Source organism: Talaromyces marneffei, chromosome 2, assembly GCF_009556855.1.
Source record: "Talaromyces marneffei chromosome 2, complete sequence".
NCBI lineage: Eukaryota > Fungi > Ascomycota > Eurotiomycetes > Eurotiales > Trichocomaceae > Talaromyces > Talaromyces marneffei.
In genome coordinates this window covers 2938565-2960168 of record NC_072349.1, presented here as the reverse complement: position 1 = coordinate 2960168, position 21604 = coordinate 2938565, and the positions used below count along the sequence as shown (strand labels likewise).

At 48.1% G+C, this 21604-nt stretch overlaps 7 protein-coding genes across 7 annotated transcripts; 2 read left to right on the top strand and 5 right to left on the bottom strand.

Moving 5' to 3' along the window:
* Positions 1-18: 18 nt before the first annotated feature.
* Positions 19-1362, bottom strand: EYB26_003428 (uncharacterized protein; the record flags this gene model as incomplete). The annotated part of the gene is made up of 1 exon (XM_054262729.1): positions 19-1362. The coding sequence occupies one exon, from the start codon at positions 1360-1362 to the stop codon at positions 19-21; it is 1344 nt and encodes a 447-aa protein (XP_054118704.1).
* A 469-nt stretch (positions 1363-1831) lies between these two features.
* Positions 1832-3939, bottom strand: EYB26_003427 (uncharacterized protein; the record flags this gene model as incomplete). Its single annotated transcript, XM_054262728.1, has 5 exons — positions 1832-2831; positions 2890-3257; positions 3306-3318; positions 3375-3474; positions 3642-3939. The coding sequence occupies 5 exons, from the start codon at positions 3937-3939 to the stop codon at positions 1832-1834; spliced, it is 1779 nt and encodes a 592-aa protein (XP_054118703.1).
* Positions 3940-5581: 1642 nt separating this feature from the next.
* EYB26_003426 (uncharacterized protein) lies at positions 5582-7196 on the bottom strand (the record flags this gene model as incomplete). Its single annotated transcript, XM_054262727.1, has 3 exons — positions 5582-5867; positions 5918-6421; positions 6628-7196. 3 exons carry the CDS (start codon positions 7194-7196, stop codon positions 5582-5584), a joined length of 1359 nt encoding a protein of 452 aa, XP_054118702.1.
* A 351-nt stretch (positions 7197-7547) lies between these two features.
* On the bottom strand, positions 7548-10031 carry EYB26_003425 (uncharacterized protein; the record flags this gene model as incomplete). The annotated part of the gene is made up of 6 exons (XM_054262726.1): positions 7548-7858; positions 7916-8449; positions 8503-8771; positions 8820-9257; positions 9308-9741; positions 9807-10031. The coding sequence occupies 6 exons, from the start codon at positions 10029-10031 to the stop codon at positions 7548-7550; spliced, it is 2211 nt and encodes a 736-aa protein (XP_054118701.1).
* A 1417-nt stretch (positions 10032-11448) lies between these two features.
* On the top strand, positions 11449-13806 carry EYB26_003424 (uncharacterized protein; the record flags this gene model as incomplete). Its single annotated transcript, XM_054262725.1, has 2 exons — positions 11449-11992; positions 12047-13806. The coding sequence occupies 2 exons, from the start codon at positions 11449-11451 to the stop codon at positions 13804-13806; spliced, it is 2304 nt and encodes a 767-aa protein (XP_054118700.1).
* Positions 13807-14311: 505 nt separating this feature from the next.
* Positions 14312-17432, bottom strand: EYB26_003423 (uncharacterized protein; the record flags this gene model as incomplete). The annotated part of the gene is made up of 2 exons (XM_054262724.1): positions 14312-17240; positions 17320-17432. 2 exons carry the CDS (start codon positions 17430-17432, stop codon positions 14312-14314), a joined length of 3042 nt encoding a protein of 1013 aa, XP_054118699.1.
* A 1217-nt stretch (positions 17433-18649) lies between these two features.
* EYB26_003422 (uncharacterized protein) lies at positions 18650-20889 on the top strand (the record flags this gene model as incomplete). The annotated part of the gene is made up of 4 exons (XM_054262723.1): positions 18650-19338; positions 19388-20204; positions 20256-20391; positions 20444-20889. 4 exons carry the CDS (start codon positions 18650-18652, stop codon positions 20887-20889), a joined length of 2088 nt encoding a protein of 695 aa, XP_054118698.1.
* Positions 20890-21604: the final 715 nt, after the last annotated feature.

The window sequence follows — 21604 nt, the reverse complement described above, 5'->3', positions numbered from 1 at the left end:
TCGAACATTCTAGCCTTTTCATCTTCGTACAGAGTTATTCACGTACGATGGCACAAAATAAGCCGTTCCGTACGGGACATTCAAATACTGATTGTTCGGATGCGGATAGCCATTACTCTGCAACCCATCCACCCGCGCCTCCAGGTTTCGAAACCGGTTCTCTTGCATCGACGTGGTGATGGTATACACAGAATCGCCGTCCCGTTTCGAACTTTCCAACATTTCCACCCTCTGCTTTAGTCCGCTGAGATCAGTGTTGATTTGCCCAAGAGCAGTCTGTATACCAATGTGGAGCCCTTCAATGATCCTCTGGGCCTGGCCTAGAGCGTCTTGGAGAGCCTGATTTTGAAGTTCAAGGTTGTCCATACGGGCTTTATTCTCGCGTTTGACACGCTGCAGAGTCACTTGAATGAGATCTTCCATATCAGACTCCAAACTGTCCACGCGATTTTTCTCCTCTCTGTGGTGCTCGACCGAGGACTCTAGGCCTTTAACACGACCCGCCAAGGATACCATGGAGCCTTTGTTGAGCCTAATTTGGCTTTGTAGCAGCTTCCTGTCATCTTCTATAGCTTCAACTTTGGACTGAAACTCTGCTACCGCCAGTCCACCGTCGATGCGGTCTTTGGCATCTTGTTCGAGGCGCTCAACGTTGGCCTCCAAGCATGTCACACGATCTATCGCCTGACTGTAACGATCATAAGTCGCCTCTCCGAGGGCCCTGACATCACTCTCTGCAGCGCTGATGCGATCATATTCCCGTTCGAAGAGCTCATGGTTCTCTCGTTCGACTCGCTCGACGCTCGCCTCTAGGGCGTCCACACGATTCGTCTCTAGGGCATTCAAACGTCTCTCCAAGGATCTTACGGAGCCTTTATTGAGCCTGATTTGGCTCTGTAGACCCTTCTTATCAATTTGCGCAGCATCCAATCTGGAGTGAACTTCTGCAATCTCTCCTTCGATTCCGATGCGATCTGGATTCCCCTGCTCAAGACGCTTGGCGTTGTCCTCCACACTCTTCACAATATCCGCCAAGACATTTATGGAAGATTTGCACACCTTATTCTGAATTTCTGTATCCTGAAAGGCATCTTGCATTGCGAAGACATCGGGCTGCAGCTGTGCTACCTTTCGGTCGACGGTCTCCAAGACCTCCAAACGACCCGTCAAGGATTGAATGGAGCCATTCTTGAGCCTGATCTGGAGTTGTAGAAGGTCCATTTTTTCTAGCAGAGCATCAACTCTGGACTGGAGGTCTGACGTCGATTGTTCCAAACCCTCCTCACTAGATTCGTCGTCAGACGAGGCCGATATTTCGTAAAGGGTCGCCCAACCGTCTTCTGTATCGGAGACACTCGCCATTTTCGGGATGATTCGTTTCGTTTTTCTCCTATTGACTTGACTTTGGACGAAAGATTTAGAAAAGATGTGATAAGTGAAATGCAAGGTTTTCCACAATCTTCTCTTAATCTTATTGTGAGGGTGGGCTAGTAGGTAACATTAGGTAACTACTGATATCAACATAGGCAGCACTAGGCGTCATCGAGAGAATTACACAGTCTGACATCAACCATTTCAACAATATTAGGTTATTGAATAAACGCATTCAATAGTACATCGATGATATATCCCATATGTCATGTAAAGATGCTCCGGATGACTGCCTGTTTCGGCACTACCTAGGTATTTACCCTTCTCAAGAAGATATTTTAAGAATATAGAAAAGAAAAAAGGTATCTCATGTACTTTTCTAAACCTAGGATCGATATATATACAACAACCCATCCAATAGAGTTGCCTTGTATGGGATTCATGCCAGCATTGGAATCACTTATAAGGTCTGCTTCCCCCTCGTCTCAATAGGCAAAAACACCATTGCACCAAAAGCCGCCAAAATCAGACCTCCCGAAGCATAAACAGGGGCACTTGCATTATTCTTCGCACCATAAATCGCCACAATCGGAGCCATGACACCACACAACCTGTTGAAGAAACTGGCGATACCGGTTCCGGATCCACGGTTCGGTGCGGGAAAGACCTCGGGTGTGTATGCGTATAGGACGCCGTACATGATATTCTGGAAGAAAGATTCCAAAGAGCTACAGAGTAGTTGGATGTTGGAGTCGTTGGAGACCGTGAAGCAGAATAGGATGATACCAGTAAACATAGTTGCGATTGCCATGGTGCCCTTGCGACCAATGTATTTGATATTGACGGTATAGCAGCCGATGATTGAGCCGGGAACACCAACAATCGAGGTGATGGCATAGTTTCGGTATGTGATGTTAATTGGCGTGACAGTGCCAGATCCTGCGTGAGCAAGGTATTGTGGCAAGAAAGCGTTGAAGAGAGGGTATCCCATTCCGATAGTAGCCCAGCAGAACCAGAGAAGTACAGTAGTGATGCCTAGTCTCTTGGTATGGAACAGGGGATATAGGCGCTCGGCAGAAAACTTCGAGAGAGAACGTTTGATGATCTCGAAACGGGTGAGTTTTGCGTCATCGCCGTCGCCTGGGTGGCCTCCAATCTCGTTGAGGATGTCGACGGTAAGCCATGTCTTGGCCTTGTTCTTGTAAGCAATAGCATGAACTGTTCTTACGGCCTCCTCCTGACGGCCACGAGAAAGCAAAAACTTGGGAGATTCGTAAAGATGGAACAAGAAAAAGCGGCAAACAAACATGGCCAACGTGATAGCTCCCAAGGTGAGACACAAGTATCGCCAGCCCATGTTGTCTTCTCTACGACAGCAGGCTTCTCCAGCAGCTACGGCCGAACAAGCTGGCAGACCAGCCTCGCAGCTGTAATTAGGGATGAATCCCCATGCAATGAGACTGTAACCTCCTTAGTATGACTAAATATTTTTTTTCCCCCAGGACGACGTGGACATACCTTCCCACCAATTGTCCTACAGGCCACCAAACACTCAGCAATGTGAGCAGATTACCGGACTCGAAAGGTAGAAACTCGAGGAAGAGAGCACCATCAACGGGCAGATTTCCACCAACGCCAAGACCCATCGCGGCGGCCAGACCACAGACACCAATCCAAGTAGGACTTGCTGCAATGAAGATACCAAAGATACCGCAGATGAAAAGAGTCATGTTGAAGGCGAAGCGGCGTCCGACGACGTCAGAAGCGATGCCCCAAAAGGAAGCGCCGAGACATAGACCGATGAACAAAGCAGCTGTCGTAAAGCGTACATGGGTGTCGGAGATGCCGAATTCTTGAGACACTTGATTCAAGGTCAATGCAATGCCCTGATAACGTCAGTATATGAAATCAATCTGAAGATTAGATCATATTACCTGAAGCCAGAGACTGGGCACCTTGTTAGCCTGAAAACATCTGAAAGAAGCGAAGGTGGGAAAACATACTTGTCCGCGAACCAGCCAAATCCACACAGAATGAATAGCTGCCACTGATAGCGGCCCATTCCAATATCCTGAATAGCCAAGTTAATAACTTTAGCCTTTCCTATAAAAACGTTAGATCTGATCTTTGATTCTCTTATAAGGGTTCCAGCAATCTATGAGACGTCTCCATTGGCTAATCAAGCACATAGGACATGTCGCATCCGACTCGGAAAGAGCTACGAGACAAATAGAAAGAAAGAGAGACAAAAAAAAAACACAAAAACATACGGTCATAAGCAGTATCATGTCCGGACGTCGAAATTTCAGACTCGACCTCAGCGCGAATGGCTTCAATGGTCTGGTGGCTATACTCCGGGTTTGAGGCAGCGCCATTTTCTTCAGACCCGATGCGATCAAGCTTGTCTGTATCCTTGTCTTCGACGTCCTTTGGTATATTGTGGGAGGTTTCCGAGTTGGAGGTAACGGGGTTCAGGTGTTGGAAGCGAGTCGCTTGTGATAGGGGAATCACGACGCCGAGGAATTCCTGCCGGTCATGGCGCGTGAAGGGGTTGATCCAGGCTATCATTGTGAATTTTTCTAGAAAGTGATGGAGGACCGGCGCAGTGGGTGATAGACAGGCGATAGTGGCAAGAGCAAGAGAGTCAAGTATACAGTCACTAGAAAGATCTTTTCTTCTTCTATGTAGTGTGTACTTGTATGCACAGGTTCGATCTGTTGATGCTACCCAATGTTCTAACTGGTAAAGCAATGGATGAGTTGACGATTGTTTGTGAGAAGGGGCAGTAAGCACAGCCAAATCTTCTACACAGATGTTGTGTATCGGATATATACAGGACAGTGGCAAGCAGAATGATTGGGGGGGAAAAAAAGCTGAGGTTGTCACAAAAAGGAAGGGGCACTCAAATCGGAATGTCTGAGACCATCGGCAAGGAGACAACCACGTCTTATATAGTTACACTCGACCGCAACCAGTGAAAACTTTTTCCTCTCTCGCTCTCTCCAACCCATCCCACGCGATCATTGATTGATCGACTACCCTACCAATGTAGCGACTCTTTTTATCCCATCCTATTCAAACGAATCAATAAGCGGACCGGCTTCAGCCGTGCCGATTCGACATCGGACAAAAAGCGCAGAATGGAAAATAATATTACCGAAACAGCTCAGCCAATGCGCGATGTGCTTTCAATGTTCTTTGACTTTCTTTCCATGTTTTTGGCTGTCTAATCGGTGGGTCGTGGAAATGATCAGTGGGTTTACCCCAATCTCGTATTTGACCCCATCTGGCATATGTGTGTGTGTGTGTGTGTGTGTGTATTGAGAATCTGAGATGCATTCGGCTCGACAGGGTTAGTGCACATATCTTAAGAGTCTACTGGCCTTATACATAACACACCCAACAAGCACGAGCAAGCACACAACACACGAGTAAGCATGTATTATCTGACCGAAATTTTGAATTTTGAATTTGATCTCGTATTGCACGGTAAATTACTCCGTACGGAGTAGTTAGCTTAGTTTACACCGCCCAATCATACAGCGTTGTCAAGCGGGTCGCCCAAACGCCAAGCAAACCATCCATCGGGTGGCTTGACGCCTGCAGCCCTTTTTTCAACCTTTCCTCTCTGTCTGTACTATGATCCCCAATGCGCCGTTTTTTTGGCGCTGCTTACTGTCTAGAGCGACCTCGAGTCAAACTACGGGATATGAAAATGAATATAGAGATACATATATATACATTTTTAATATAGGAAGTGACCAAGGGGAGGGGGCAAACCCAGAAAGCCCAGCTCTTGGCGCACGGCCACATGTAGAAATTACTCCGTACGGAAATACTCACGGCAAAAGCGCCCTAATATTAATGATGTCATCTTCTCCTGGCCTTGTTTTGTCGGCGGTGGCACGGTCCACTGAACCCACACGGCTGGGACGCTGTACAGTATTGAATATTCACTGTATTGAATAGCAGGCTGTAGTTATTGAGTGATAATAGGTATTATTCGGCATATTCCGACTACGCAGCCATTCATTGTGGGATATGGGATGGGATGTGCCATATGGAGCTGGTGTTGGATATCATACCCTCAGTCTGGGAGGGAAGAACTGATCTAGAAGATCATCAATTAAGAGAGCATATATGTACTCTTGCTTAGACTCGAGAAACAAGATCCAAGGTTTATCCCGCTCAATGCCCTCCTTATACTGCTTCAGCGCCCTATCCCTGCTCTTCGCATGTTCAACCACCTAGTTTCAAACGCAACGCCTTTATCAGCAAACAACCGCACAAGCTTCGCCTTTCTTCTCAGTTCATCGACTTCATACTCGATATTGGCAAAGAGATGACTAGCGCCCCACCGTTCACACAACTCCGCAATTCGTCCGGGCACATTTCGGCGCTGTTCTTGCGTCTCCATATACAGCGGGATATCAAGGTTATCCAGCTTTTGTTGGAGCACCTTCAAATTGCGAAGCGTAAAATCCACGCGGGCTGGACTAATTAAATGAGCTGTCAAATCCTGTGGCGAGTTGATATACATGCATACCAACGGACTATATTGTTCTTTGCAGCCAACTCAGACGCCATCGTTAGCGCTCGGTTGTCCTTGAGTCGCAAATCACCCTTGAACCAATGCAAAACCGCGTTGCGCGGCTTGATGTCTTTCCGGGTCTGGTCGGTCTCTGCGTAGGCTCTGTTGAGTGTGTCTATGGGCCGTTCCAGAGTGCCGTTGTTGTATGCTTCGCAGCGCGCGTTGCTCATTTCTGGGGGGTAGAATTCGCGGAGGACAATACCGAAATCTTCGGCTTGTTGGGCGCCGGGATGAGGGGTGTTGATGTCAGTGTTTTGTCTTGATCCATTTGATTGAGAGGAATTGGTCTGTTTGACGGTTGAAGAAGATGCGCCATTTTGTGATTTTCGCTTTGTGCCATCTGTGTGGTGTAGTAGGTCGTGAGATGAGATGATAGAATTGATGATGCCTCCGTAGACAGCGAGGTAGTTGAGCGAAGCACTGGCAAAGAGAATGATCGCAAACCAGATATGATCATTCCTTTAATTCATGACACTTTCAATGTTAAAAGTGAATCAAAGAAAGATATAAATTAAAATAAAATAGAAAAAAAAAATAATAGTATTGTTTGTCATCGTGGACAACGCGCTGATGTGATTGGGTATTTCACTTTTCCGCGATCCGATCGATCTCCGTAGCCTTTTCGTCTGTATTAAGAGTCTAGATCGATCGACTCATCAGATCACCTCCTTTTCCTGACATTCATTCGATCTCTAATCGCCATACTACCGTAGTCAGTCTGTGCTGCTCTTCTGTGAACTTCTCGCTGTGTATTCGATTCTGCTAGAATATCCCTTATCTCGTCTTTTTCATCTTCATCGTCTTTCTGCTTCTTCTGGCGCCTCCATTCAATGATTCTTTGTAGCAGCTCCGGCTCTAAAAAGGGCTGAGGAGCTTGCGAAGAATCGAATTCGATGCGGATTACTTTGTTAATATTAATATCTTCATCATCTAAGCCGGTGGTGTATCGACTTCTGCCGCACTCCTCGTCTCTCTTGCCCTCATCTCCTGCAGTTGACACTCTCAAAGATGAGAAGACCGGTCTCTGAAGTTGGATGATTGCTGGGACGGCGCTTGGATTTATTGTTTTGTGGGCTTTTGTTCTTGTCGATATAGATGACGTCGGATTTGAGGCTGATGTTGAAGTTGAGGCTGAGGTTGAGGTTGAGACAGGTAAGAGGCCGCGTTTGCGCGGGATAAGGCGTTTTCTTCTTGGGTTTGTATTTTTGCCTTTCAGGGCATTTGACGATCCCATGACTGGAATCTAATTTGGCGAACTATGAAGTACGTAGAATTGCGTTAAAGCAGAGGAGAACGGATATGATCTAAGGTTAAATAAATAAACTGTGGGTTGACGGTTCCCCACATAGACCTTTCCCACTAGTAAACCCTACCAGGGTATTCGATTGAGCGACTATACACCGACGACAAATAAAAATAGAAGGCAGAAATCTACACAAACATAGCTACATAACGTCGTAAAACAATGGCAACATCAAGTCTACCGTTGAATTGCAGAAAGTGAATTGTCTGCCCAGCAGTAATATGTTCAAATCAACTGCCAGGAAGCAAAGGTATGTATCGGAACTGGCTACGGCCTGACTTGTCAAACCATCCCCTGCGATTCCATACCTTGCATCGGCATTGTATACGGAAAATCAACCAGTCCATCTAGAAGCCAGTTCAGAGGATCAAAGACCTCGTAATTAGGTTCCACGAACCCACTCACTGCAGAACTAGGCAGGTTGTTGACCCCAGTTGAAGATGAGGATAATGACAGACCGTGTGGCAGTGGTGGCGCAGGTGCTAGGCTGGGATCACCGGTTACTCCTGGTGTAGTTGATGAGGCGCGAGGGCCGAGGGCCGAGCCTGTTGTGTCGCCATTTGAATCGGGGTCGGTAGGGTTTTTGAGAGAGGCTATTGCAAGTCTGTCAGTGTCTTTAAAAAACGTGCGAAAATAAGGTGAAGACAAACCTTCGATATTCCGGCCCTTGGCCAAAGCGTCCTCTCGCCAACGCCAGACAGAATCATAAACCAGCGACATACTCATCCGACATCGCACCTTGAGTTGTAGTTGATCGTCAATTTCTGACGATGCAGAAGCCGGTCGTGGTGTGGGAGCGCCCCCTTGTTTCCACATTTGGGTCATGACTTCGGTCAGTCGCTGAGGTAAGTCGTTGTTAGAAACCGATATTGCCCGGATGGACCAGATGGTTCGATTAAATAGCCTCTTCGTATACTCCAGGTCTATATGGGCTGAGAAGAAACTCTTGCAGAGCTTCATCAGAGTAAATCCCGCCGCGAGCATCATCTGGTAAATGTAATACGGTGTGTAGGCAAGCACGGGGCCAACGTTTGTTTCTAGGTTCAATGCCGATTCCAAGAAATTGCAAGTCGCTGAATGCAATCTAAGGAGTCGCTCTCGATATCCTTGCGACGAAGGGTCGTCAAAGAAAGAACACAACTGCAGATGGAGATTGGCTGCTCTCAAATAAAGATCCGTGATGACTAGCAAAGTCAATACTACTTATCTTCCCTTTGCACATCATAGACAGACTTACCATCGTTCTCAGGCTTCAATTGATCCTCCAATTCCTCATAATCACGAGTCAAGAATGACATAAGGGACGATCTTTCACCATCCTCAGCCAAGCCTACGGGGTTCCTCCGGTTGTTATACAAGGCCTTTGTAACTTTGTCAACAAACATTTCTATCTGCAACCGAGATTTGATCTCTCGAGGTAGCTGAAAGTTGACATCGATAAGTTCGCTAGCACCTAACGTCCAGTCGTATAGCGTTGAAGGAGGTTGTCCGTAGCCGGTAGCAACCCTAAGCAATTAGTATCAATCAGCGTCAGCGGAAAGAAAACCGACTTACCTTTGTGCTACTACATTACAAATAGCCCACGTTCGGACTTTGTCTCGAAGTTCTGACTCAATAAGCTCAACTCGAAATTTGGAAAAGTCCTGTGTATGGGAAGGTCGGTGGAGGCCCAACTGCATCGCAACGTGAACCATCAGGCCGGACAGCATGAATGTCGGATCAGTCGACGTACTACTTGTCGGGAACGGCCATGTGCAAAGCAAGCACAGCGCTTTGACGGCGTGGAAGCTCTGAGGAATGTCGGCAATTGTGCTCCAAACAAGACGTGTCACCGGACCGGCCAACGAGTTCAAGAGCTGAGCATCGGTCTGGTATCGGCGTGCGCCTACGCTGATGATCATCCAGAAGAGAAGTGGCGAAGTTGTATAGTACTCTTCGGGTGTGACCTCGCGATCGAGGAACGGAAGATAGGGATGATAGAAGGTGAAGAATCTGCATCGAATCAGCGTGATGAAGTAGTCGTTCAACGTGATCATACCTACAGGTTGAATAATTCATTAATCCGGTCTGTTGCCACCATAACGTCCTCGATCCTCTTGAACTGATGGCTGCCAGATCGCATGTAGTTTTGCCCATCAAACCCAGACCTCAAGTCTAACAAAGAAGCAACCGCTTCGTGTGAGCCCATGTACTGATCCGTCGATAGCGGAGTTGGAGTCTGATACATCGCTCCGCTTAACGGTGTCGAGATGGCAGAAGCATCTTGCTTGACTGGAGTCACCTGTGACTTGAACGAAGCATTTGTCGCGTTGGCATTTGCAATTTGTCTCCTCAACTCGATTATTTCCCTTTCCATCTCAGCATTGCGACTCCGTTTTCCGACTCGCTTGAAGTTGGATTCGATTTTGCATTCGAGTTTGAGCCGACGGCAACGGGAGCAGTCCATGAAGGGTTCTTGGATCACATCGCAGCGGAGCTATAGGAAACAATTTAGTACGAAAGCTCACGACGTACACAATGACATGACAAGCAAGTACGTACCTTTTGTTGACGACACTCATTGCACGCCCTCTTAACAGGCTGCCGCTTCCTCTCCTCATGCTGATCACCATCGTCAATCTCGTCGACACTACCCGGCGAGCTATCGAGTCCAGCGCCAGCACCGTTGCGCTTCCTTCCCGCTAACCCCGAGGCACCAGAATGTATCTTTGCATTAATGCGAACAGGGCTGGTCAATGGCGTGGCATTCTGAGATTCATTCGACATCTGGCCAACCCCTATGGCCCCTCCCCCTCCGATGCCGCTCGTCACCCCGTGCGCCGCCACTCTGGCTGGCCCGCGGCTATGCGCAGGGCTTGTTTATCGAAACAGGATATATTAGGAATTTTAGTGTAAGTTGCCGATAGGTTGGTGTTGTTTTTCGTTTCGCTCAGCACGTGCAGCTACGTCCGATGTCGCAAAGTTTCGAATTTGGATCGCGAGAAAATCCTCTGGGTGTGCCTGAATTGGCTTGAACCGAGCCTGGAAAAAAAGGTTTAGGCGGTCATACGACGATCTAGCGCGTGGGCTTAGTTAGTGTTAGACGATACCACCCCACTATCTGCTAGCCGCTAGAGCTGCTTTCCTCTCTGCGCTCCTTTTCTCTTTTCTCCTTTCTTTTTTCTTTTTTTTCTTTTTTCCGTAGTATTTTCGAGACAGCGCTGGAACAGGACACTCGGCAAGTGGGGATTGCCGGTTTCGGGGATGGATCATGTGACGTGTACTCTGGGATCGTGTAAGGCAGAAATGACACCTGAGGCATGCATCTCGTATTCCTCAATTCCTCACGTGATTGGCCGGCTCCCCCCACCCGCCAGCCGTCTTGCCAGCAGGCAGGACGAGGCTGACTCTGGAGATTGACACTTTCGCGTCAAGACCAATGAGAGTAACGATAGATATAGCATCACTGAATCATGTACACAATCAACATGCTGCTCCGACTCGTCAGATGATCAACATTCTGGAAGCTTTCCCAAATGGGACGCCGTGGCATTCCGCGGCTCTTATGATGAGGCGATCGGCTTCAGCTGAGAATTGCCGTTGTGATTGGACAGGACAATAAAGACTCAGATGGCCTGTACTCCATAGTAGTATCCATCTCTCAATGCTTGAATCCTCAACGAATGCTTGTCATGGAGGGCATGGCCACGGACTATGCAGCATGTAGAATATCTGAACCACCAACACTGATTCGTGCAAAGACCATCTCTTCCTATCTAGGAAAATGTGTCCTTGACGTGCGACAAAATGCAACCGAGCAATACATATCTGTCATCACACAGAGTAGTAGTACTAACAGGTACTAACTTAAACGCCCGGGCCCCAATTCAATTATCCCCCACAAGATACGGAGTACGGAGTACATACGAGGAGGCTTAGCATCATCCTTGCTCTCGGTCCATTATCCCTCATGGGGCAATGTCCATACGAGAAGAACGCCCAACGAAGCTCGCTCGTTAAACCGTTGCTTTCATTGGCCGGCCGAATACAGTTATTATAAAGTAAGTCATCGAGTATATATACGAAGGTGAACCACCGAGTAACTTGCTTCCTTCCTCGATTCCAATTACCTAACAAACAATGTCTTCTTAAATCACCCACTCCCATACTATACTCTTAATGATAACGACTCAACATCGTCAAAATGACAGTTGAAGAAGTCCTCGCAAAACCTATGCTTTCGAAAGAAGGCGGGAAAGTAAGCGAGAAAGAGCAAGATATCAAAGATGCCTCTTCTTCCAACGGAGATGCACCGCCAACATACGAAGAGCAACAACAAGAAGACGAACAGTTCATCGTCGAAATCCCACCCCTCAACTTTCCTGACCCAGGCCTCGCAACAAACTCAACAGTTGAAAAGGACCGATGTATCCTGCATCTCAAGCTCCTTGCGGCGTTAGCCGACTTGCGAGAAACCATTTCCAGTATTGATGGATTATTCGGAATTCATGACTCGCAGGCCAGCAAGTTCCCAGAGGAAACGAGAAGCAAGGCTCTTATCCGTATTAGGGAGAAGCGCTGGGCCGTGTATACGGCCAGAGCGGTAGATCGTTATACGGACTGGTGGACACAATGTATACCAGTGTCCGAAGCGACTCCTACTATATTTACGATTCAGTCAAAAGAGTATCCTGCCCTTACTAGTTCATCTCCGTCGAGTTGGTTGGCAAAGAGTCTACCACCTCTTGGTAAGTGATCTCCAAAGGACACCATAAAATGAAGGCTAATATGGATGTCTACAGATGTTCTCATGGTCTGGCATGCGCACCTGCTGAATCCTCGTACTTATCTAGAGGATTGCCTTCGAGGAGGCAAAATGCGCGCTTGGGCTACTGACTTTCCCTGGCAACTAATCAACGCTGCCATCGACAACAAGACGCTAGACTACAACCCTGGCGACGAAGCCATTGAGCACTTCACAAAGAATACCGGACATCAATGGGAAAATCTAGACGACCCCGAAGAAAAGGAATTGAAATGTCTCAACTGCTCGTGTCCGATAAAAGTGGCCTGGACATTTGGGGATTTTGGAACCGACCTAGATGCCCCCTTTGACAAGTGTCCTGGGTACGCTGACAAGGATTTTGTGACTTACTGCCAGTCCTCGGCTTGCAGGTTCAAGCATGACCATCAAGCTCTGAGGGTTGCTAGGTTCCACCAGGATGTCAAAGATCTACTGAATAATTATCGTCCCATGCCCGGAACATATCTGAGCCTCGAGGGTTTGCCAAGGCACACCCAGGACAACACATTCCCGAATCTTTTGATTCAGGCTAGCAAAGGTGTAGTTTCTGAATACACCCGGCCCATGGGAAGCGCACAGGACATGACCGGCGTTAAAAAACTCATCGAATCTCTAATGGCCGACGTAAAGGTATTGATGACTATCAATGGTAACTCCCGTTACTCGCATAGACTGAAACGGGAGCAAAGAATATCCATTCGACGCATGATGTCTCACTATTGGGAGAACAGCTCTATCTTCGGCCTGGATTTGGTCGGAGCAGTTATTCGGCAGGGCACGTTTATCCAAAAGATGGACAACCTCGACTGGATTCATTCGCCCGCTGTCGCAGCCACTATGGATCGATTGATCCGTAAATACGGCATATTCTTCCAAATCATGATCTCCAATGCCAACCAAATGGCCGTTCCTACCTTGGACGTTGATTTGGCATGGCATACACATCAAATGTCCCCAGCACGATACTTCGCATATTCCATATCTCAAACATCCAAAGTACGATTAAGAGTCGAAAATTTCATAGACCACGACGACAAAGTCGACGAAGGCAAACTCTCGGATGCCTTTCAATGGACCTCCAAGAAGTACAAGGAAGTCACCAACGGCGAACTGTACAGTGAATGCACATGCTGGTACTGCGAAGCCACGCGAGAATCGTACCTCTACCCATCTTTATCAGTCCCATCATCATCGACCAGACGTGCCCGGACCCTCGCCGAAAGCCTACATGACGATCCACAAATCTCCTCGGAGCCAGATAAAAACCCACACATCTCAGCCCATAGTGCTGTGCGTGTCAATTCCGCCAACGCGGACGCGGATGCAAAGCTCAAGACTATGCGTCTGCGTCAAATGTGGGATAAATCGCGTCGTCGGGCCATAAAACGGGAACAGAAGCAAGGCAAGAATGGCAACAGCAATAACAAGTCAAGATCATACGACGAGTCCATTGATCCATACTACCCCATGGTATACGGATATCCGTACTTCATGCCGTACTATGCGCCCTACATGGCCGATCCGTATATCTATGGTGGTGCGTACCCGTGCAACCCGGCCTGTATGAATGGCGATGTTGGTGCGTATGGCAACTGTGCGGCTGGCACGTGTGGTGCTGCCGTTGCATCTGGAGCATGTGCCGGTGCTGGAGGAGGAGGTTGTGGTAGTGGTGCCTGTGGAGGAGGCGGTGGCGGCGGCGGTGGTTGTGGTGGAGGGGGAGGAGGTGGTGGTGGATGCGGTGGTGGAGGAGGTGGTTGATCTGATTGCTCAAGTGCCAACTTGATTTATGACTGATGTCTCTCATATAACCGTTTCTTCCTGCTTGATAGTTGCTCTTGTTATGTGCTTGTCATTGCTAGCTTTGAATTGAAAATCTTCGCTCGATACGCCGCCCAATGTACGTACACCAGTTGACTTTAGCGATCTATCTTGAACTTCATCCAGTCACTCTACCTAGGTGCGTTATCAAAGATTGAAACATATCCCTGCGTTCTATGTACTGCGTTCTATATACTACGTGGTATATGTGCTAAACTTCCAATCTCGAATCCATACGTAGTCTCTGGTCTGTCCGCATCAATTTGACAGACATGGGTATAATATATAAAAAAACATTGACCGCAACAACTCAAACCTCAAATCATGATAACAAAAAAGAAAAGAAAAGAAAAGAAAAGAAAAACCAAACTGGAAAAAAGAAACTTCGCTCAAAACATACAGAAAAAGACAACTATTTATATACACGGATAACCAAATTGCTTTCTTACATAACGATGCATCGCGCATTCTTGCCTTTGCTTTTCCTTCCTTCGTTGATTGTATTCATGTTCCATGCTTCTATTCGTGCGCGCCAGTCTTCGGAGTCAAGGGGATTGGGTTGTTGCCATTCTGCATTGGCTGCGGTGGCTGCTTGTGGGTGTTGTTGCTGTTGTTGATGTTCTGAGAGTGGCTCGTTGTGTGATTGGATTTGTAGTCTTCTTTCATCTGCGGCGTGCTGTAGCTCAAGCGCATATTGAAGAGCCTCCTCTGTTAATGGTGCGGAAGGAATTTGAGCAGCTTCGGATTGAGACCGGGTCCTATGCACGCCGCTGTTTTGTTGTTCCGCGGATCTCGAGGCGTTGCTGTAGATCGTGGACATGCGATTTATTGCCCCGTTGCCGCCAATGGCAAGGTTTGGGGATGAACGCGAGAATCTGCCGTTGCCCATTATCGACTTGTTTCTCCTTAGATTGGGAGTTTGTAGGTACTGCTGTTGTTCATCGTTGTTCGACTGACTGGCCACTGATCCGTGGCTGGTGGCCTTTCGAAATGTGCCGAAGAGTTTGCTGTTCCTGGGTTGCTTCTTGAGGACCGCTCGAGATAGTGTTTGACTCCCGCTATCGATTGATTCTCGTACTCCCTGCCGTGGTACTGTGGAAGATGGTCTGTTCCTATCGCTCTCGCGAGAAGGTACGCGTTGAGCGATCTGTTCCTGCATGGCTGGAGGTTGCAGGTTACCGCTTGAAGAAGCTACTGCTCTATGAAAAGAACGAGGCCTAAAAGCCAATCGAGCTCGTCCTGTGGGATCTTCTGGTACATCTACAGTACGCCTACGCGTACTCCAACGTCTTGAGAGTATACCAGAACCGCCACCGGAACCTGCTTCAGGTCGATCAACCTCGTTTGTACTCGCTCTCCTCGGTTGCTGAGGTAGTTGATCCATTGTACCACCAGGAGGAGCCGTCATCGTAGGAAGAAGTAGTTGTCTGAGGTGTTCGGGGAGAGGTTGATCAGGATTTCGAGAATAAGGTGGTGGGGGTGGTACCCAGTTGTCTGCATCGCTCTCATGAGGAATATGCAAAACAGGTCCTCTAGGGCGTTCCGGTTCCCGGACCACATGCTGAGGCCTTCGATTGCTAGCTGCCGCCGTTGCTGCGCGCTGCAGGGTATCTCTAGAACGAGGAGCGGTATTGCTGTATGGTCCTTCCAGAAACAATGTAACATCGCCAACTTCAGAACCCAAGACCGGTGAAGCCGACGACTCGCTCCTCTGGCTGGACATGTCTGGTATTGGAGGAACAGGTATGGTAAGCGAGTTCCGTACCTCTGGCCGTGGTGGATTGGTCGCACCCCGACGCAGCTGAGTTCTCCTTCTCTCAAGCTCCACTTCTTGTTCAAGATTCGCATCAGGCTCTCTGAGCACCAATGGCACTTCTACTCCTAGTTCAATTATCAATTCGACAGTTTCGCCGTCTTCTATAGAAGGTCGAAAATCAAAAATCAATATCCTTCCTCCGTCTACTGGTATCGTCTCATCCCCAAGCGAAGAAGAGGTGACGCCACCTGGCGCTACAGCAACCAGTCTTTGCCGAGAGAATATATCACTATTCTCAGAGCGTCCTCGTCCTACCCAGTGAGCGGCAGTCAATCCTGGAATATCAGCTACTTTTCGGCCTCCTATGAACAGCGATGGCTGGTCAAAGCCTTTCCCGGGCCCCTTAACGACAGTCTTAGTGTGCTCCTGAGTGTTTTCAGAAGTTGAACTGGTAAAGTTAATAGCATCGTTTGATTCTACTGGCGTTGCAGTCAAATCATCAGGAAGACCATAAAGAAATAGACCACCACCCCGGAACGCCAGGGCAACGAGTTCACCCTTCGGGTCAACAGCAGGGCTGAGAGAAGGCATAAACTCTTCTGAGCCTTCTTGCGGAGCCGGGCCTGGGAAATAGGTCGAACAAGTTCTGGGCTCTTTTGGCCGAACCGCCCGAAAGATTTTGAGAGTGTTGTCGTAGCCCATTACCCAGTCATCATCACCACTGATCCGACTCGGCAATAATGCCACATAACTATAACCAGGGACTATGTCGGGAAATAATATTTGCGTAGTCCACATGTGAGCCTCCTGATTGCTCAGGTCCACCATGGAGTCGGTTGGAAATGGGGCTGTAATGGTGGCAAAGCCGACATCAGGACAGTCCAGGGATGAGCCAAGAAGCATGGACCCATCCGGGGAGAATGATAGAGTATCAATTCTTCCGCAGCGGACAGCTCGACACGGAGTCGGTATGACATCTTCACCCAGTGCGTGTACTTCGATGCTCCCATCATATGCGATGCCAAGCACGCTGCCGTTTGGCGCAAGAGCGAGAGCCCGTGGGACATCATTCAACGTCAGTACCTGGACATGTTTGGCTTCATGTCTGGATAAGTGATAAATGTTCACTTGGTGGCGATGTGAGACCACGGCAAGAACACGGCCGTCATCGAGGATTGTCGCCGCTAGGGGCATGCGCGAAGTCTTCAATTCATATAGAACCTTGATTTCCGGTGCGGCTAGATCCAGGACAAATATTCGAGAGGAGCTGAGGCAAAGCAGTATGTGGCCATTTGCAGAAAACTCGAATTTTATTGCCTCACCTGTCGGTAGTGCTGCTGACGACCCAACCGAGCTTGATATCAACGTGACCAGCGTTTTGCGAGGGTGTAGAAATGCCTGGAACACATTCTTTCGCATCTCTCTGCCGAACTGTCGTTTCAACTGGACAAGGTTCTGTGTAGTTGTCGAGCTAGTGCCGGTACCATGATATGCTGCGAAGAGTGGGCATCGGGTGAGGTGGTGTGCATACAGCTCGGCGTCATTTGACGCTTGCCTCCATTGCTCATTCAAGATGGCGAGGGAGGCAAACGTGTTGGCATCGACCGTGTAAAGGACCCTGAATTGATTCCATGGTCAGCTCTTGTTCATTTGTATATGATTAGCTCTTGTGTTTATGGATCCCGTAGAGAGCTTACTTCCGAATGACGTTGAGGGGCAGGCGACCAAAAGCGCTCAATCTCTGCACGGGTCTTTGGTCATTATTTTTGGTGTTGTTGTTATTTTTCTGCTCCCCCGTATCCAGATCCATCCTCGCAACTGGTTCAACGGTCTACATGGGCCGATGGGACGGTCTGTAATTGCAATACAGAAAACCAAAAGCTAGCTCATAGATAGGCATCATGTAACATGGCAAGCCAAGTCTCTATTCCATACCAGACGTGATTGAGCAATATCGAGATCAAGAACCTCTGGCCGAATCCCAATTCCACGGTTGAGCCACTGCCTAATCCCTGTCTAGACAACAGCTTGGTGTTTCGCACCTGAAACGACGAGCCGATAGTAAGCTGCTTATGAACGGCGAATGCGGGGAATGAGAATGGCGTTGCAGGTTCGCCGATTTGAGAATAGAACTGTCACCACGATCGTTGAATTGTCGGACCGCCTCAACAGCATGTGCATTGCTATCGAGCCAAGAGAGCATATGAAGTGATCTCTCATAGTCTGTTGATTCAGCGGATAAGCACAGCCCTTGGCGAGTTGGCCTTGCCCATTCGGCCCTAATAATAGACCTCCGATCTAACTCGAATGGATTAGTGTGTGATATGGGACTTATCCTTGCCAGAAGAGGGTTAGCGTAGGTGTGACCTCGAGGTAGCGACCTGGAAGGCCTGGGGTATGATCAGCGGTGAGCTTTTGGATGTTGCTTGTTTACGGACAGTTTCTACTCCATCCAGGCTTCGGATTACATGTTTGAACCGTGACTGTGACTGTGTGGCGGTAATCGGCCAATAAGACAGTTGTGTTATATATAGTTATAGTCAGCAGATCCATGGATTGTGAGTTAACTTAAGTTAGTTAGCTTAACTACGAGCAGTTAACGTTAGTTGGTCATTCAAACTAAGATCTTAACTTATATTATGAGCCTTGCTGCTAAGGCACCAACCTGCGCCGCCAAGCCAAGACCAAGACACACTGACTAAGGTCTTAGTCATCCGCCGTAATTGAGAGCCTCTGATTGGCTGTTGATTACCGGATACCGAATAAACTGCGGCCTCCGTTGAAGTCGAACCAGAAAGTTTGCTAATCAATTCAATCAATGAGCTGACAAAAGACTCATCTCTTGCAAGCAGTTCGTTGGATGCGCGGTTATGGGGTGTCTTCGCTAACTGTACAGCGGTTCTACCATATATTGCGATCTCACGAGCAATATCACCATTAACAGCTGAATGTCGCGGACATCGGGCTGCCGCATTGAATGAGCTAGGCGAATCAGATAATGCCTGTCAGCTAGCAGTGCGATTCACCATGCCTTCAAACGCCCCTCCTCCAGTTGCGCCTCCTCCAAAGACAAACCCTAGCATTGTCAATACCGGCTCGCGACCTTATCGATCTCACAAAGTCAGAGCATGCGACCTCTGTCGCAAGCGCAAGTCGCGATGCACCGTCGATATCCCGGGCCAGTCCTGTGTATTATGTCGAATCCAAGGCGCCGATTGCCACTATCAGGAGGATTCAATGCAAGAAGACGTGCCAACAATCGGCGCGGATAAACACAGTTCATCGTCATCTTTCACGGGTCACAAGCGCAAGCGGAGGTCCGAAGTTGTTGACCAGGATATTGATAGCTATGACAACTCGTCATCAGAGCAAGTGAACGGTTCGGCGACGTTCCATATACCCAGCGAGAAGCGAGACAATGAAAGCTCGCGTCGGAAAATCGACGATCCTCAGAATGAGTCAGTGCTGATCGTGGGCCCAGTCGCTGCGGAGGATGCGCAAGTGATTGAGAAATTCATGCCCTCGGAACGGTCAAGCAAAATCGAAAATGGAAACAAGCCGTATAATGTGTATTCAAACGATCCTCGAAAGCCGATCCTCTACACTACAGTTTCAAGGCGGCGCCAAGGTGTGCGCATGGGATGTCCACCTGGTGAGAATCAGAAAGAGATATTGGAACATCTACTGGGACCATTTAAGCAAGACCTAGTCAGACTGTAGGTGTCATGTCCAACAATAAGCGATCTATTCTAACCGATTTGACAGTTTTATTGATCGATTCAATGTGGCTTTCCCTGTATTTGATGGCCAAGCCTTTTGGGAGGCATATATTTCTGATGCCGATGATCTACCGACGACCCTTCTGTGTCATGTATATGCAATGTCACTAGTCTACTGGAAACATACACCAAAATTCGCTCGTCACCCAAAGCCCGATGTTCGATATGCCATCAATCTGACCGTGGCAGCTTTGCACGAAGATTATTCGGCCCCTGGATTGTCAACAGTGAGTGCGGCATTGCTCGATCTTACAGGACGGCCTATTTTCTCCATGACAGGCAATGCGATCAGCTGCGGACGACTAGTATCGCTCGCACACTGTTTAGGTCTTAATAGGGATCCCAGCAATTGGAAGGTTCCTTTGAGTGATAAGAAGCAACGAATCAGACTGTGGTGGGGCGTTGTCATTCAGGACCGCTGGGGAAGCTTTGGGCATGGCGTGCCGCCTCAAATATCCAAAAGCCAATACGATGTTCCCCTGCCCAGTGTCGAGGTTTTGGTAACACAGCCCAGAGCTACAAGCCAGCACATTCGGGCGGCACATTGTCATATTTCTCTTTGCCGGTTGACGGAAATATTGGGTGAATTACTTCCCCTTGTTTATCAACTACAAACTAAACCTGGTCGGGAAAACTCGAAAAGACTCAGGCATATTCGGACCGACCTGGATACGTGGGAGGACTCGCTACCGGAATGGCTTCGTGCTCCGGTTACTGAGTCGGAGAATCCTTGTAGCGGAGCAAGCAGCTTGCATCTAGCGTTTCTTGCTGTAAAGATGCTCGTATGTCGAGTGGAACTACACGTAGGTTATACCATTTTAGTTATCTCGCTTTCAACGCTAATGACATCACAGGAGGTGAATAATACAGAAACCGACCATCCAGAGGCTCGTCGATACTTTCAAACCGAATGCCGCAAAGCAGCCGAAGAAATCGTTCACTTTATGTGCTCCTTACAGCCTGCAAATTTTAGAGAATTTTGGTTACCTTGTAAGTGCACCATATATTTTTTGCAGAACTTCTAGATCTAACTAGTATATAGACAGCGCTTTCCACCTAACTTCAACGGCCACATTGCTCGTTCGTTGTGCCCTAGAGACTACAGACCAAGAGATCGCCCGGTCCTGTCTGACAAATGTCGACAACCTACGAAATCTTCTGCGAAGAATCCGCGACGAAGAGGACTTTGACGTGGCCGACATGTGCTTAGACCATTGCGAAAGAATCATTACTCAGCACCCAGAAATCAGCAACATGACAGCTGCAGCCAGTGGCCAACCAGAAGAACAAGCAGCATACAGAGGTCCCGTGGAGGAGACAATGGCCATGAATCCTGCCGCTATCATCCTACCGGAAACCACAACAAACAATGACATTGTCGATGACATGATGTCAATATCTGGAACATTCGGCACAATGGACGGCTTCCCATTCGACATGACTGGTATTTGGGATGTTTCCGGATTTCAAGACGTAAATTTCACCTGAAAGAGATGACAGGCAATTGGTTTTGAAAGATCCTTAAATACATGCTTTGTCAAATGCCCATACATGGGAAAACATTTCCTTTCCGTGCAATCATCGCCGTCAAATCGTCCAATTTTTCGGTTTCCCGTGGAAAGGTCCCAAGTCACAGGGCTTCCTCCAAGCAGCGGTCTGGCCCATTTCGGCTCAGACAAGAGGTTGCATTGAGAAGAAAAAAAATGGGACTGATCAAACAAGATCATACACATAGTACGGAATGCGCGAAACGAATCAGTTATACTGCCAGACGGACTTCGCTTATTCGCGGCAGGGGTCGGTTGCAGTTGGTATTTACTAATCCGATATGAGGTTATGGGTCGAGAGGCGTCCCAGAACCTAGCTTTGAGGTCCACCCAGCATATATGTCCACTACATAGTACCTACAGGGATGTCAGAGACAGAAGAACCTAATCAGTTATCTGCTTGGTCTGATAAAGATATATTCTCGTATATCCATCAGAGCTTTACGCTCGGGTTCTACGTGGAAAACAAGATTTGTCTTTCCATGAATGCCTGTTGCATACCAATATTTCATCAAATGTGTACTAGATTTGCTACGCAGATGATTATCATGAGGTATTGTTTCGACAGGCCTTGTATAAATTGCAATTGATGACTTCATCATTCGCCAATCATGGTTATCCAATGTGACAAAGCGTCCAAGACACTGCGCCATCAT